This window comes from Cebus imitator, unplaced genomic scaffold, assembly GCF_001604975.1.
Source record: "Cebus imitator isolate Cc_AM_T3 unplaced genomic scaffold, Cebus_imitator-1.0 Scaffold253, whole genome shotgun sequence".
Lineage (NCBI taxonomy): Eukaryota > Metazoa > Chordata > Mammalia > Primates > Cebidae > Cebus > Cebus imitator.
This window is the reverse complement of record NW_016107568.1, coordinates 2975692-2992165: the sequence shown is the minus strand read 5'-3', so window position 1 is coordinate 2992165 and position 16474 is coordinate 2975692. Positions and strand designations below refer to the sequence as shown.

The 16474-nt window shown below is 49.9% G+C and overlaps 1 protein-coding gene across 1 annotated transcript in view; it reads left to right on the top strand.

Moving 5' to 3' along the window:
• P2RX3 (purinergic receptor P2X 3) overlaps positions 1 to 16474 on the top strand; it is a 34532-nt gene that overhangs the window by 4728 nt on the left and 13330 nt on the right. Inside the window, exons 2-8 of the mRNA XM_017498970.2 lie at positions 3354 to 3489; positions 3927 to 3998; positions 4236 to 4299; positions 4975 to 5068; positions 5427 to 5504; positions 6601 to 6742; positions 7287 to 7423. Of these exons, the coding sequence (XP_017354459.1) occupies positions 3354 to 3489; positions 3927 to 3998; positions 4236 to 4299; positions 4975 to 5068; positions 5427 to 5504; positions 6601 to 6742; positions 7287 to 7423 (723 nt within the window). The remainder of the gene's footprint in view (positions 1 to 3353; positions 3490 to 3926; positions 3999 to 4235; positions 4300 to 4974; positions 5069 to 5426; positions 5505 to 6600; positions 6743 to 7286; positions 7424 to 16474) is intronic.

Genomic DNA, 16474 nt, shown 5'->3' with positions numbered 1-16474 from the left:
CCTCAGGCCCCGCAGGGCCACTGAAATTCTTCCACTTGTTATTTAACTCAGAGAGAGAATTCTAATGTGGGCTGTCCGCCCCATGGGACACAAGAAGGAGCCTTGAAGGAGGAGGAGGAGGAGGTAGGAGATTGGTTGATTGCTCCTCGGAGTCCTCGGCCCTTTCCTCCTGAGACTTTCCTAAGCCAGGAGATGCTCTGGCTGGTGAGGAAGCTGGAGCCCGCAGGACAAGCACAGCGTCCGGTTTAGGGGCCCAGCATGGCCTGACCTTGAGCTGGGACACAGCTGGAGACCTTCGAGTGAAGGGGCTGTGAGTGGTCTGGTGCACGCTGTGTGGTTAGAGCCGACATACCAGCTGTGCAATCCTGGGCAAGTTAACACACCCCTCTGCACCTCAGTGTCCTCATTCATGACATGAGGGTAATAACAAAGCTGTCTCAGTAAGAATGTAGTGAAAGATTCAGCCTAGCGATTGCCGCATTGGTATTATACAATAGTAATCTGAACTCGGCATCTGCAAATGTTCCTGGACTTAAAGATGCAGGGCGGGGGCCTCAGAAAACCATTTCCTTAGGTCGACACTGAGAAACATATCTATTCTGTGGCTAGGCACACTGGGGCTTGGTTCCAGAAGGGTGTGTTTAGACTGCAGTTTGCACTCTGTAAATGTACAGCTGTGGCCAACAGCCATCTTCGCTGGAAGCAGAGATCCTGGGCCCCAGACCTCAGGCCCTTCATTCCGCAGGGCCCTGGTCCATGAGCTAATAATGCTCATTTGGGTTTCCTGCGACAGGAAGGCTCCCTTCTCTTCTGCTAGGATGCAATATGGCAGATGGGATTTCTACGTGAGGCATACTTCCTTGTGAAATCTGAATGAAACCCCTCCCTTTCCAAAAAAAGAAGAAAAGTGCTGAGAGATAAAGCAGTACCACAAAGCCCCATAGAAGGCGGTGTTCATAAGAGCATTTTACAAGCATGCAAGTCACTCTAAGTGGTGCGTTAATCAGGATGCCGCCCGCCCGCTGTAAAGCAGCAGCAGGAAAACAGGTAACAGGTTTGAAGCCATTTCTTGGTGCTGTGACTACACCCTTTCTCTCCCACTCAAGAGATCATTCCAAATTCAAGCCAATAATACTACCAAAAAAATGATAAATATGCAAGGGAGTAGGTATGATCATTAGCATGACGCATAGTCATTCCAGAAGGTATAGGCATATCAGAATGCTCACACTGTGCCCCGTGAATACATGAAATTATTACTTATCAATAATACATAGGGCTGGGCATGGTGGATCATGCCTGTAATCCCAGCACTTTGGGAGGCCAAGGCGGGCAGATCACTTAAGGCCAGGAATTCGAGACCAGCCTGACCAACATGGCAAAACCCCGTCTCTATTAAAAATACAAAAGTTAGCTAGGTGTGATGGTGCACGCCTATAATCCCAGCTACTCGGGAGGCTGAGGCATGAGAATCGCTTGAGCCCCGGAGGCAGAGGTTGCAGTGAGCCAAGATCGCGCCACTGCCTGGGTGACAGAGTGAGACTCTGTCTCAAATAATAATAAATAGCATTTATCAAAATTTTAAATTTAAATTAGAATAAAAAGAAAAGATTCAAGCGAGCAAAGGAAACCTCATTATGGGGATAACACCAACCTCTCTCACTGAAAACTGAACCACTTGCAAATATCCTCCAGTGTTTGCAGTACATAGGATTGTGGTGTCCAACCTACAACCCGCCCCCACCCCGTATGTTCTGGAAGCTGCTGCTCTTCGCTTGTCCCAACAGTAGGGGACCCCAGAGGTCATTCAGTGCAACCTCCACCTGAGGGAGGGGCCTCCTCTCAGCACCTGGCAGGTGAGCATCACACTGTCCTGGAGTCTTCCCACATGTGTGGCACACATATGGTGACTTCCCACAGCAGCTGGTTCTGGGCTTGAAGTCCTCACCCACCTCTTTATAGAATCTTCAGGTCAGCTCAGCCCCTGCCTCTCCCGATTCCCAGCCCCTGACTCCCACAGCTTGGTCTCCTCTGGGCCACACAGTCTCAACGTCCTTCCATTCACCTTCAGCTGGTGTGGTTTCCCAACCTCGTGCCACCCTGGTTAGATGCAGAAAATGCCCTCACCCAGCATTTCCAAAAGCGTGCTCCTCGGTTCCGTGAGAGGTCACCAGTATTTCTCCAAGACTGACTCCCATGGTCAAATAAGACTGGGAGACAGTCAGGGTGACAAAATGTAAGAGATGTATTTGCTTGTTTACATTGTATGTTTCTCGGGGGGGGGGGGCTGCACAGCATTTTCTAAACGAATTTGATGAGGTTTTCTCATCTGTCGAATGGGATTGGCGGGAGCATCTACCTCCCTCCCAGTGTGCCATCAGGAACAAATGCAACCTTGCTAAGGCCGCAATGTGGTAAGAAGTGAGGCTGCGCAGGGCTTGAGCCTTCAGGGCCGTGATTGGCGATTTCAAATGGAAAGGCAGGCAGCTTGTAGGAAAGCAGTGGCACGAGATGCCAGCAGGTATCCGCAGGCCCTTCTTGCCGAAGGCCGGGGAAGTCTGAGGGGGAAGGTAGGGATGGATGCAGGGAAAAGCCTCACCCAATTGGCCCCATAATGGCTTAAAGCTGCAGGGAGAAGCCAGTACAGATAAATGACCACTGGGTGGCAGCACAATCCAAGGAATAAGATCAGAAGCTTCTCTCCTCCCACCTGCCCCAGCCCCCCCACCTTCAACCCAACTCCTTCACCTGCCAAGTAAAAGCTCAGCCGCGGCCCCCCTTCCTCCTCCGTCCTCATCTGACACGTGGGCAGATGGATTCTGCCAAGCACCCAGCTCCCAAGCACCTTCATTGTTTTGTTTACGGAACTACTATGTGTTGGGCGCTTAGGGTACCGAGGCCCGGGATCCTCTGTTCCTTCTATCTCTTGGGTTCCTGCCAGAGAAGTGGCCCCCATCAGCAGCATGGAATGACTTTGAGCCATGCATTCTCAATGGGGCCATATGGCCCCCAAGGAGGTGAAAATTGGTTCTCACTCTTTTTATGCATAAAGCACAAATTTGCATACAGTACATAAGCGGATATCTGTGATAACAAAGTTTCATGGAGAAGGGGACCACTGGGGGGCGGGAAATGTCCAGAAAGGCACCTGAGGGGTGGTAATGGGACAAAAGGTGGAGAAACGCTATTCTAAACCAACCAAGGGCTCCCTCTAGGTCTCACGCCTCCAGGAGGAACCACCTGCACACCCTGCCAGGCGTGTCCAAGTGTTGGCAGGAAGGTGACCTCTCCCAGCTTGTCTGCTGGGTCTATGGACTTCTCTCTTTCTCTTCCTTTATGCGCTCCTGCCCCAGGTGGGTTTTCTTGCACGAGAAGGCATATCAGGTTCGGGACACAGCCATTGAGTCCTCGGTGGTGACCAAGGTGAAGGGCTTCGGACTCTACGCCAACAGAGTCATGGACGTGTCTGATTATGTGACGCCACCCCAGGTATGGTGCCCCTACCCAGAGAGGCAGGTGGAGGTCCTGAGGCTGGGCAGATTGGAGGGGAGAAAGCAGAGCAAAAAGAGTGCCAGTGGGATTCCCAAGCCAGAATCCATGCTGTCAATGATCCAGAGGACCTCTCCTCTAGCAGCTGAGAGCTGTGTGGGAGCTTGGACCCGCCGTGCTAGGCATCAGGAACGCTGGGCTCCTCTGGGGCTCTGCCACGACTTGTAGTGCAATCACGGACAACACACACGGGGGAAGGGGGCCGCGTGGGCGGCTGCAAAGAGCCAGCTCTGCCCCTTACCGGCCCTGTGTCCCTGGCCAGGTCACTAAACACGAGGCTCGGTTTCCTCATCTGTAGAGTGGGGACAGTAAACTATGTCCCTGTCTCACAGATTTGGACTGTTGCATGTTTTTCTCTCCCTCCTTCTCTTACCAAGGGCACCTCGGTCTTTGTCATCATCACCAAGATGATCGTTACTGAAAACCAGATGCAAGGATTCTGCCCAGAGGTGAGGGGAGGAGAGAGAGAGGCTGGAGGAAGCCCGTCAAGGCTGAAAATATTGGTGGGAGTGGGGGTCGTGGCAGGGAGGGGTGGGGTGTAAGCAGAGGTCCCAAGGCCGGCCTTGCAGCTGGGACCTGGGACCTCCACCCTTCTGAGGCTGTTGGTGTGGAGAGGTCGTGGGAGCTGAGGGGCTCACCAGGCCAGGGCAGGGTCCTTCACCAACCTGTGACCTGTCTTCCCACAGAGTGAGGAGAAATACCGCTGTGTATCAGACAGCCAGTGCAGGCCTGAGCGCTTCCCAGGCGGGGGTGAGTGCAGCCCCTTCCCCTCCCCCACAATCCCAAGTGTTGGTGGGACCCCTGGGAGTCCGTCCTGTCCCGGGGGCCCGTCATTGGAGAGGAAGTGGGAACCAGCCTGTTCCTTGTCATTCTGCTGGCATTTACACATACTCCCTGGGTGCCACACCCAGCGGGTGCTACGAGGGTGACACGGCCCCTGCCCCCAGAGGAGTGCCCAGTCTAGGATGGTGGAGACAGGGATGCTTGAAGTGGCATGTGCTATCCAGGAGGCACAAAAGACTCTGGAGCCTGGGAGAGGGAGAGAGACTTCTTCTGGGTGGGCGGCGCCAAAAGGCTTCCTTGAGGTGGTGACATTTGGGACGGTCCCTGAAGATGAATAGGATTTGGCAGGGCAGAGGGGGCTTCAAAAGCGCATTCCAGGCGGAAGGAACAGCTGCAGCACAGGCTCAGAGGCAAGAAAAAGGGAGCAAGAAGAAGAGGGGTCCAACGAAGGCTGTCACTGTCTTTTGGCTGGGTCTGGGGCCTGGGAGAAGAAGCAGGAGAGAAGTCAGCTCCCGTTCCCCTGCCTGTTCTTTCCCTCCACTTGCCAGGGTCCCGGATGGGGGGAAGGAAGGGAGGGAGAAGAAGGGAAGGGAGAGGGGCAAAGAGCAGGCAGCCACCCAGCAGCTGTGGCTCCCACTCTAGGGATTCTCACTGGCCGCTGCGTGAACTACAGCTCTGTGCTCCGGACCTGTGAGATCCAGGGCTGGTGCCCCGCAGAGGTGGACACGGTGGAAACGTAAGTGGGGAGCAGAGAGGCCCCACCTCAGCTCCCCTTTGCCGGTGTGGGAGCTGTGCATCTCTGAGCTTCAGGAGGGTCTGTGGCTCTCCCCAGTGCTGTCCCTTCCTGCTGTGGGGGGTGACCTCAGGCCCAGGGTATCATCTTCTCTTCCCCAGCCCATTCCACCTGCTTCCTCCTTCTCCCGCTCTGACCCTCAGGCCCAGACAGCCCCTTCCTGTTGCCAGCTCTCAAATTGCCCTTTATCTATAAAACATTTCCCTTTGGAGGCGTCCACCAGGAAAGACTGCCCTGGGGTAGAAGCCTTCATTTCCCTTCTTCTTCCTGGGAAGCTAAGGCCTCCTGTTCTCACCCACAGGCCCATCATGATGGAAGCTGAGAACTTCACTATTTTCATCAAGAACAGCATCCGTTTCCCCCTCTTCAACTTTGAGAAGTGAGTCCTCACTTCTTCCCTAAAGCCAAGATGCAGGCGCCCCGCCCCGTCCCGCCCCCGCCCCCTTGTTTTCAGGGAAGTGGAGATGCCGCCTTCCTCACAGTTCCCACGTTCGCCCCACTGACCCATCTCCCTGGCCCTTCTATTCCCAATCTCCCAGCGGGCCTTGGCCACTGAGTATCAGGTGAACTTTGGGGTCAGTTTCTCTGCCAGCCTCCCTGTCTTGGGGTTCAGGCCCAAATGGGAGTTTTGCTTGGGGCAGGAGAGGGACAACTTACGCCTAGTCCTGGGTCGAGGATGCCTTCAACAGCTGAAACACTTTTGGTGTCAACCCATTTCTTTTTCCCCACATCCAGCCCATGTGTGGAAATCCCTTTTCTCTTAGTTCAGTCCCCGTTTCGTTGACTCCTTCATTCCACAGCTGCTCGGTGGGCATTGGCCATGTGCAGAGGGCAATGCCAGGCACAGCAGTGCACTGGGCTGGGCGTGGTGGCTCACGCCTGTAATCCCAGCACTTTGGGAGGCCACGGCGGGTGGATCATGAGGTTAGGAGTTTGAGACCTGCCTGGCCAACATGGTGAAACCCCGTCTCTACTAAAAATACAAAAAAAAAAAAAAAAAAAAAAAAAAAAAAAAAAAAATAGCTGGGTGTGGTGGCGCACGCCTATGATCCCAACTACTTGGGAGACTGAGGCAGAAGAATTGCTTGAACCTGGGAGGCAGAGGTTGCAGTAAGTGGAGATTGAGCCACTGCCCTCCAGTGGATGACAGAGACCTCTTCTCAAAAAAAAATTTAAAAATGCACGGAGTAGCCAGGAGTGATCCCTCCCCTCCCGAACTCCCAGCCTGGCAGCTGGTGGAGATTAGTCACCGCATACATCACCCTGATACAGGGAAGGGGGGTTGGGGCACCAGAAAGACGCAGGGAAATGAAAGAGGGGAGGGAGGTGGCGCGGTCCAGATGAGGGCTGAGGATTCAGATCCCCCCTAGGCTTGGAGGGCCCCGAGGCTCCGAGGCTCTGGAAAGCTGGGGGAGTTTGCACACAACGATCTTCCCAGGAACCCTGGGCCAGCCTCTCTCTCTGCTCCTCCCCAGGGGAAACCTCCTTCCCAACCTGACAGCCAGGGAGATGAAGACCTGCCGCTTCCACCCAGACAAGGCCCCTTTCTGCCCCATCTTGCGGGTAGGGGACGTGGTCAAGTTTGCGGGACAGGATTTTGCCAAACTGGCGCGCACGGTGAGGAACTAGACGTTCTTCCGCGACCCCAGACTCCCCAAGTCCAGCCCTGTCCTGGATTTCAGGGCCCTTCGGGCAGCCCTGGCCCGGAGCCGCCGCGAGACAGCGCCACCTGGTGGAAGCATCCCGGTACTGCCACCGGCTTCGTGCCCGAATCCTTTCTGCTCTCCCCCGCCCCCGCCGAACCCACCCTCCTCAGGCCTCAGTTTCCCACTCCCATCTTCACATTTCATGTAAGGAGAGGCCTTACATCTGTGGCAAGGTCCGTACGATGGGAAAGCAGACCTGTGGCCACTGACTCCTGTGCTGTAGCTAAGGGACGGAAGATCCCAAAAGTGGGACTAACAGGCTCCAGTGTTGGCACCGAGCCAGCGCCTCTACCTAGCAGCGCGTGACGCGTCACTGTCCGCTCTCCCTGCATCCTCCTCCCACCTAGAGGATGGGAGGAAATCATCTGTCACGACCTCCACCCCACCCCCACCCTGGCCCAGCGCAGGGGGTCAGAGGGCGAGGGGGAAAGCTCATACCCGGCCCCTTTCTTCAGGGGGGAGTTCTGGGCATTAAGATCGGCTGGGTGTGCGACTTGGACAAGGCCTGGGACCAGTGCATCCCCAAATACTCCTTCACCCGGCTGGACAGCGTTTCTGAGAAGAGCAGCGTGTCCCCAGGATACAACTTCAGGTAATCCCCCATCTCCTGGGACACAGGAGAAGAAGGTGTGCGCTGTTCTAAAGAATGTTTATTGGGGAGCAATGTTTATTGGGGAGACAGGATCTCACATCCACCCACCCCTGACCCCAAGTCCCACCTCAGGTTTCATTTCAAATCAGGAAGGACTTTTTTTTTTTTAGACAGAGTCTCACTAATCTATATCTATCTATCTATCTCTATTCATCCATCTATCTATCTATATTTTTGAGATGGAGTCTCACTCTGTTGCCCAGGCTGGAGCGCGGTGGCATGACCTTGGCTCACTGCAACCTCCGCCTCCTGGGTTCAAGCCATTCTCCTGCCTCAGCTTCCCGAGGAGCTGGGACTACAGGCACCCACCACCTCGCCCAGCTAATTTATATTTTTAATAGAGATGTGGTTTCACTCTGTTGGCCAGGATGGTCTTGACCTCTTGACCTCATGATCCCCCCGCCTTGGCCTCTGAAAGTGCTGGGATTATAGGCATGAACCACTGCGCCCAGCCAGGAAGGACTTTCTAACAGCCATCAGACATAGCTGGGTGTCCTGGGGGACAGTGTCTGCCCACCACTAGAGGGGACCACGCCAAGGATTCCTACTGCAGGTCAGTAGTTAGAAGAGAGGGCTAGGGTCTCTTGAAATGCTGGGGTTCTGTGATTCTTTGCCTGTTCCTTTCTCTGGCGTGAAATTGGAATGTGCCTACATGACTCCCAGATAGGCCCATTCCCTGCCCTGTGCCTGCATTTTCTAAGGTTTCTCACTCTACAAAATAAGGGTAATAACTGGTATCATTTTACATTTTACAACATGGCAATTTTGCATGTCTGTCCACAAACACCTGTCGCCAATAGCAATTACAATTGTCATTGGTTCTTCCTCAATGCCTCTCCAAGCCAGAACTCAGACCCGTCCTTAAACATCGGGGAGTGACACTGAGACATCAGGGATCTTTTTGGGTTTTGTTTTGTTTTGTTTTTCCATTTTGAAGAAGGCAAAGAGAGGAATCAGAGGACAAACTGCTTGGAAGCAACTGAAAGCCCTTGGCCTTCTCCCACCCCAGTTTCCCCATCTATGAAATGATGGCAGTATCGCTGTGATCTAGAGGATCCAGCTAACCAATGTGTGAAAAGCTTCAGCTCTCCGTTTTGTCTCTGTATGACGTTTGCTCTGTAGCATTCATTGATTCATCTATTACACATGGGCCAGGTGTCTACTACATGCTAAGCCCAGCAGTTCTCAAAGTGTAGGCTACAAGGTCAACACTACTTTTTAAAAGTTTTGTTTTCTCTTTAATTGATAAATAATAATAGTATGTGTAAATGGGATACAATGTGATGTTCTGATACGTATACACATTGTGGATTTCCCCCAGTTTTTGAAGATTCTGAAGTTTCTGGCAGGGCTCTGTTAAAGTACACAGCGTTATACACTAAACAGCTTAATAGACTAAATAGGCAGTGATTAGGGAAAACAAATACATATAAAAGAATATATTTCAGTTATATTTGAATATAAGAATATATATTTGAATATAGTCAAATAATTGTTACTCAAATTCCTTTTATTGAGGTGATATTCTCCAATATAATGGCATACATAATCCAGAAATAATCATTTCACCTTTTTAAAATGTTAGCTTCTAACTTAAAAAAATAATCACCCACCCCATTAAGCTTTATATTTAATACTTTAAAATATACATGTATATTCTCTGGAAAGAAGAATCTTTAAAAATTGAAAGTACTTTCATAATCAACTTCAAACTTAAAAAAAAACCATAGGAAACAACACATATTTTAAAGTAGGTTAAAAATACTGTTCGGCTCCCTGGCAGAAATTGGCATATTTATTCAGTTGGTATCTCACAGTGAGATCAATACAAAGGATATTTGTATGGTGGCTTAAAATAGTAACATATTAATAAAATTCTCAGGATCTAAAATGCAAGTTTTCATCATCATAACTTCCCTCTGGCCATTGGGAATTCTTTAATCCTCCAAGTAACTCATTTGGCAGGAAAGCTCATGAAGAATGTGAATGTTATAAAGACCCCCAACTACTGACATCATACGGTTTTAGAGCGGGATCTCTCATCTAAAGAAGAATTGGGCTGGAGTTCCTTATCTCCAGTTTATGTCACTGTGGCTGCCTTCCCTCCCTCCCCACCTGAGCACAGAAGGATGTGAGATAGTCTTGGTCCTAAATCAGCTTGGAGTGTATTTAGGGAGGCAGAGCAGAGTATCTCCAAGGACGCTGCCTGCATAATTCCCAGAGGCCTAAGGGAAACCATCCCCTCTTAGGATCCCAGATAATTAACTGCCCCCAACAAAACTCCCCAGTCCAGAGAAGAAGGAGGCAAATCTGCTTAGTTTGACCTTTGTGTTTTAAAAGTTTCCAGAGGGCCCACGTAAAGCCCTGACATTGGGGGATAGCTGATATCCGTGGCAAACAGAGGGCTCTGCCCAAGCATCCTCAGTCCCTTCACCTGGGTGCCCACCCACCGTCCTCAAGTGCCCCTCACACTACTGGCACCCAAGGCTAAGCTAAGGGCCCATGTGTGGGAGGCTGCAAGGCCACCTTTCTGAATCCTCAAATAAGAGAGAAAGGGTCACACAGCCAGGTTCAGTGCAGGCCACAGTGCAATTTCTATGATATGGCAAAATTGACGCTGTCCTTTAGAATCTCACCAAGCTAGTTATCGGTAGAAACCGTACTAGTCACCCTGTGTGTAAAACGTTGTGTGTGCTTTGGCTCAGCATTCCTTGCCAGCCTTACAAACCCCCCAGCTTTACAGAGGAGAAGATGGAGTCTCACTGTTCAATAAGGTTCTCAAAGTCACAAAGCAAGCAGGAGGGGGAGCCTGGATTCAAAACATATTTTCTTGGATGATCTCCACCCCAGCCAGGAAGACTAGGGACATTCGTACTTGTTAATCCTCAGAAAAAAGCATGACACTTTCAGCCCTGCTTAAAAACAAGGAATCTAAGTCCAGGGAGGCTTAAAAACCAGCAGTGCAGACAGCACAGTTCAGAGCCCGGCCTTTTGTCTCCCCAACAAATTCATGTGCCGCCCCGTCCAACAGAGGCAGGTTTTCAGCATCCCTGCTGTTGCCGTTTGCTCTGGCGGGAATGGAATTATTCAGCCAAGATTGGCCTTGTTTTAATCTGCTAACTAAGACATCCAGAGGCAGCTAGAGATTCACATTTCCATCACTAATTACATTCGCAGCTCCCTTCCAAATGTCACTCCCCCCGCCCCTACTTTTTGTAGCTCCTTGCCTGCAGAATCAGAGATTTTGAGAATTTATAGCTGTTGAAGTCCCCTTGCAGTCACCCAGAGTAAGGCGGTCATTTTCCCAGATGACGAAGCAGAAGTTCCAAAGGGGGCATCTTAGAGTAGCCTCGGAGGTCACTGGACCTCAACTCCTAATTTGACCCTTGTGATTGAAAAGAGTTGAGAGCAGGCCCAAGTAATCACCCTGATATTGGTGGATATCTGATATCCGTGGCAAGCCAAGTGGCCTGTCCATAATCGGACAGCTCCAGTCATTGGAAAGGAGGTCTCGAACTGAGCCAAAATGTGTCTCCCTTCAGCTCCTCCCCAGGGTACTTGGTGCCATCCATGCAAATTAATCTTTATTTGTGTGTTCGCTTAGCGGTTTCTGTTCTTCCCGTACCTGAAATTTAGAGGAGAGATTTTATTTTTGCTCCCTGTTCTGCGTGGCTAAAGACTCCGTGGGCCGCTTTAACTTAGTATTTTTATGAAGCTTCTTCCCAAGCACATTGAGAGTGCATTTGGTGGGGTCATCTGGATTTCTAGCAGACAAAGTGCAGCAATGTCTAAAAATAAGAACTGTGGAAAGTCACCAGTTCAGCGGTGCACAAGTGAAAGGCGCCCTCCACAGCCCTGCAGCTCTTCAAGAGGCTCCCTCTCTGTTGGCAAGGTTCCTGGGGCCCAGGTAGACCCTCAAGTCACAGGAGCAGTATGTTAACCAGAGTACTATATTCCCCAAAGTGCTGGGAGCAGGTGAGGTGTGTGTGTGAGTGTGTGTGCACATGTGAGTTTGTGAGAGTGGGTGTACTTGTTAGTGGGTGAATGTGTGAGGCTGAGTGAGTGTGTCAGTGTGTGTGTGTGTGTGTGTGTGTGCGTGACTGTATAGGCATTGATGGTGCAATGACAGATTAAAAATACTGTATCCGTCAGGGTCCCCGCAGGAAACAGATGGCACATTCTAACTGGGTAATCTGAGGAGAGTTTAATAAAGGGACTGTTTCAACGGTGTGGGCAGGGTGTACAGAAACCACACAGGATAGTGCAGTGCCAGGGCCAGAAACGGGACACTGGTTGCCACCCAGGTCTGAAGAGGCGAGGAGAGGAAGCAGTGACGGGAACATGGAGACAGACAGAGCTGTGAGCAGAGGACAGCCTGACATGTGGCTGTGACTTGGGAGAGCCCCACCGGAAGCCGGAGCTAAGGCAAAGCAGCCCACTGAGGCAGCCCAGGGCAGGGTGAGGGCGAGAGGAGCGCGGACTGGAGGGCCACCTTTGGGGATGTCCAGGACGAGTCCTGCCAACTTTCATCTGTGAAATCACAGCCCTTCCTTAACTTTCAGAGGTCTCTATGCCCCCGATGAAAGCAGGGACCATTGCCCAAGGAAGACACACGTATTCATAGACAGGGGCACATTTGCAGGCAATTTCTCTTCTTAAAGGATATTTTCTTTTTTTCTTTCTCTTCTCTTTTTTTTTTTTTTTTTTTTTTTTTTTTTTTTTTTTTTTTTTTTTTTTTTTTTTCTTTTGAGACAGAGCCTTGCTCTACTACCCAGGCTGGAGTGCAGTATCACAATCTTGGCTCACTGCAACCTCCACCTCCCGGGTTGGAGTAATTCCCCTGCCTCAGCCTCCCAAGTAGCTGAGATTACAGGCGCCCACCACCACGCCCAGCTAATTTTTGTGTTTTTAGTAGAGACAGCGTTTCACCATGTTGACCAGGCTGGTCTCGAACTCCTGACCTCAAGTAATCTACTTACCTTGGCCTCCCAAAGTGCTGAGATTATAAGCGTGAGTTACCGTGCCCAGCCAGGTCATTTTATTTCTACAAATAAGATATAAATACATTCTCAGAGGAATAAATCCAAGCAATACTGATATATACAGAGTAATGACATGGGAAGTCCCCTTCATTCCCCAGGCCTGCACCCTTTACAAGGAGTTAGCATTTGGGACAGTTTAGTGCGTTTCCTTCCAGTTCTTATTCTATGCATTTATATTTATGCAGCATAAAATTCCCAGACTTTGAGGACCTCTAAAAGCCTATTCCATAGCCTGATGTGGAGGCTCCTGCCTGTGATCCCAGCACTTTGGGAGGCTGAGGCAAGAGGATCCCTTGAAGCCAGGAGTTCAAGACCAGCCTGGGCAGCAATAGCAAGACTCCTTCCCTACAAAAAATAAGATTAAAAATTCTAAAAAGTAAATAATAAATAAAAGCCTATCCCTGCACCTCAGATTAAGAACCTTAGAGTTAAGTTTGTAAAGCCCTTTCACACCTATTTTTGACAGGCTTCACAGTTCACCATCATCCCCCACCCCCAAGGCGGGCTCAGAAAGATTTCAAAACTTGCCTGAGGTTAGACAGCTTCATTAAGAAGCACATCAGGACTCAAACGCAAGGACTTGATCTATATCCATCGCTTCCAGCATACCTTGTGCCACCACATGGCTTGCAAAAAAAGAAAAAAAAAATAGCGACAAGAGATACACCTGGTGGTGATTGCTGGTGTGATTGATGGGGGACAATCGAAACGGTGCATTTCAAAATGCCTGATTTCTTGTTTCTCCCCTGAGAGTTCCTAAGACAGCTTTGCTACTAAAAGGCAACACAGTTTTGGATTTCCTCTCTTGGTGTCTGGGACAAAAAAACACTTGTTCAGCTGCTAGATGTTCCTGGTGCAGTAGGTGTTTCTAGTGATCGTTTCATGTTGGAAATGTACCCACAGCAGCTTTCATGAAGCTCGGAGATTTGGCGCCTGTCCTGCTTCCAGGCAGAAACGTGTGGATCAGCAAGATCTTAGGCCAATTGACAGAGACAGAATCGAAGTGTGCCCTTGGCTTTGATCGTTCTCTCTACAATCTGGATTTTGCGCTTTCCAAAAGCCATAGACTATGTGTTAAAAGCAGCCAGCACCATCATTTCCACAGAAACACTCGAAGGCCCTCTTCCATGGGAAGTGTACTTGCTTGAATTCTCCATAATCCATTTTCGTCTTCATCTTTCTTAGGTTTCAGTGGAAGTGAGACAATTAGAGTGATCCTGGATTTAGAGAGCCTTTTATCATCTTCATGCCCGCCCCGTTCTCACAGCAGCCAGTATTATTCGTAGAAAATATTAGCGAGCACTCATTGAACACTTAGTAGTGAGCTGGAGGATTAGTAGGTGCTCTGTGTGGATTATCTTGTTGACCCTGAAGAGAGAACATTTTAGAGCCAGGCGCGGTGGCTCACGCCTGTAATCCCAGCACTTTGGGAGGCCGAGGCAGGTGGATCATGAGGTCAGGAGTTCAAGACCATCTTGGCCAATATAGTGAAGCCCCATCTCTACTAAAAATACAAAAAAAAAAAAATTAGCCGGGCATGGTGACACGTGCCTGTAATCCCAGCTACTCAGGAGGCCGAGGCAGGAGAATCACTTGAACCCAGAGGCGGAGGTTGCAGCGAGCTGAGATCTCACCACTGCACTTCAGCCTGGGCAACGGAGTGAGACAACGTCTCATTTAAAAAAAAAAAAAGGATATAACAGCTCAAGAGAACATTTTAGAGCTCTCAGGTACATCTTCTGGCTCCATGTCCATTGATCTTTCCCTACCTTATTAAAGAGAAATTAATAGTAATGCTTCTTTTCTTTTTTTGAGACAAAGTTTCGCTCTTGCTGCCCAGGCTGGAATGCAATGACACCATCTCAGCTCACCGCAACCTCCACCTCCCGAGTTCAAGTGATTCTCCTGCCTCAGCCTCCGGAGTAGCTGGGATTACAGGCGTGCGCCACCACGCCCAGCTAATTTTTTGTATATTTATTAGAGACAGGGTTCCTCCATGTTGGTCAGGCTGGTCTTGAACTCCCTACCTCAAGTGATCCACCCGCCTGGGTCTCCCAAAGTACTGGGATTACAGGCATGAGCCACCCACCCATCTAATAGTAATGCATTTTTAAAAGATCAACAGCAAGCCATTTTTTAAAATGTCTGCCTTTGAGGTTAATTTGGTGCCTGGAATACAAATAAATAAGCATGGCTTTGGGCCCTTCTCTAAGGGGAGGAGTTCCAGCCTGTTCTAAGGATGTTGCCCCACCCCGAAGCAAGGAGTCTGCCAGGAGATATTTTCCTATCAGCATGAAATCAACTGTAAAAGTGTATTTCGGCTGGCAAAATCACTTCTCACCAGGCAAAGCTTTGCTGAGAACACCACCACTTTCACTTAGAAACCCAAATTCCAGGCCCAAGTTTTCCCTTGCAAGTCAAACCCAGCTCCCGCAAGGTTGTTGCTGTTTTTCCTGCTGCTGTAACAGTTACGTGTCCCTGCTTTAAGAAGGAATTTCCACCACTCGATGAGAGGATGGATCATTTCTAAACAGATGCCTGAGAGCTTCCAAGGGATTTGTGCATCGTGATACAAAACCCTTCTCCATTCAGCAAACGTTTATTGACTACTGACTACTGCAAATGTCAGCTCAGCGTGGGGAAGGACTTCTAACGGTTAGAGCTATTCAAAGCTAAATTTGGGCTGCTCCTACAGGTAGTAAGTTTCCTTGCACTGAATGTATTCAGGCGTCGGCAGGGAAACCCTTTGTAGAGAATGTAGGGAGAACTTTGAAGGTCTCCTTCAACTTCTAGATTATATCACATGCTGGGCTTTGTGGCAAATAGAGTTGAACAAGACCCGTTCCTAGAATCAAGCAGGTTTTAATATAGTGATGATAAACCTGAATCCAAATAACAAAAATGCTTACACCAAAAAAAAAAAATGTTGTGCTGGGGCAAGCCGATGATAGTCAAGGTGAAGCAGAGGTGAAGCAGAAGGAGCCCAGGCTACCTTGCTGTAAATGCTGAATGTGATGTTAAGCACGTCTCATTGCCTCTGTGGGCCTCAGTTTCCTCCTCTGTAAAATGGGCTGGTTAAAGATGATGATCTTTAAGCCTCCTTCAAGCCCTAAAAGTCTGAATCAACGTGTGTGGGTGTCTGAGGAAGGGCTGTGGAAACTTGGGCTGCTGAAGCATGCACTATTATTTATAGACCTATCACAATCACACTGGAATGGAGCTGCAGCCCTGCCCTGCAGAAGCGCATCTGACAAATGATTTATTATGGTAATTGACGTTTGTACTTACTCATTCTTTATCTATTGCTGGTAACGGTCATAGGAAGTGTGCGCACACACACACATGCACACACACACACACACACACACACACACACACACACACACAATGTCCCAGCACTATTAGGCCTCAGAATTATTTGATTTGGTCCTGTGTTAGAGGTGTCCTATCTGGTCACAGTTAGGGGTGTCTCCATGAATTCCTCAGAGGGAAAGCACATTCAGCTGCGGTTTGTGAAGAAATTTACACAACAGGAACCAGCATGGGAGTTGAGGCACTCAGGGATGAACAAGGCAGGAAGCTGTCACCACCCTAGACCTGCGGCCCCTGCGGGAGGAATGGGAGCCTGGGGTTTCTGTTTTTGTTTTTTGAGATGGAGTCTCACGCTGTCACCCAGTCTGGAGTGCAATGGCACAATCTCGGCTCACTGCAACTTCCGCCCCCTGGGTTCAAGTGATTCTTCTGCCATAGCCTCCAGAGTAGCTGGGATTACAGGCTCCGACCACCATGCCCAGCTAATTTTTGTACTTTTTTTTAAATAGAGATGGGTTTTCTGCAAGCTGGCCTCGAACTCTTGACCTCAGGTGATCTACCCGCCACAGCCTCCCAAAGTGCTGGGATTATAGGTGTGAGCCACCGTGCCTGGCCATGCGGGAGCCTGGTTTTGAGC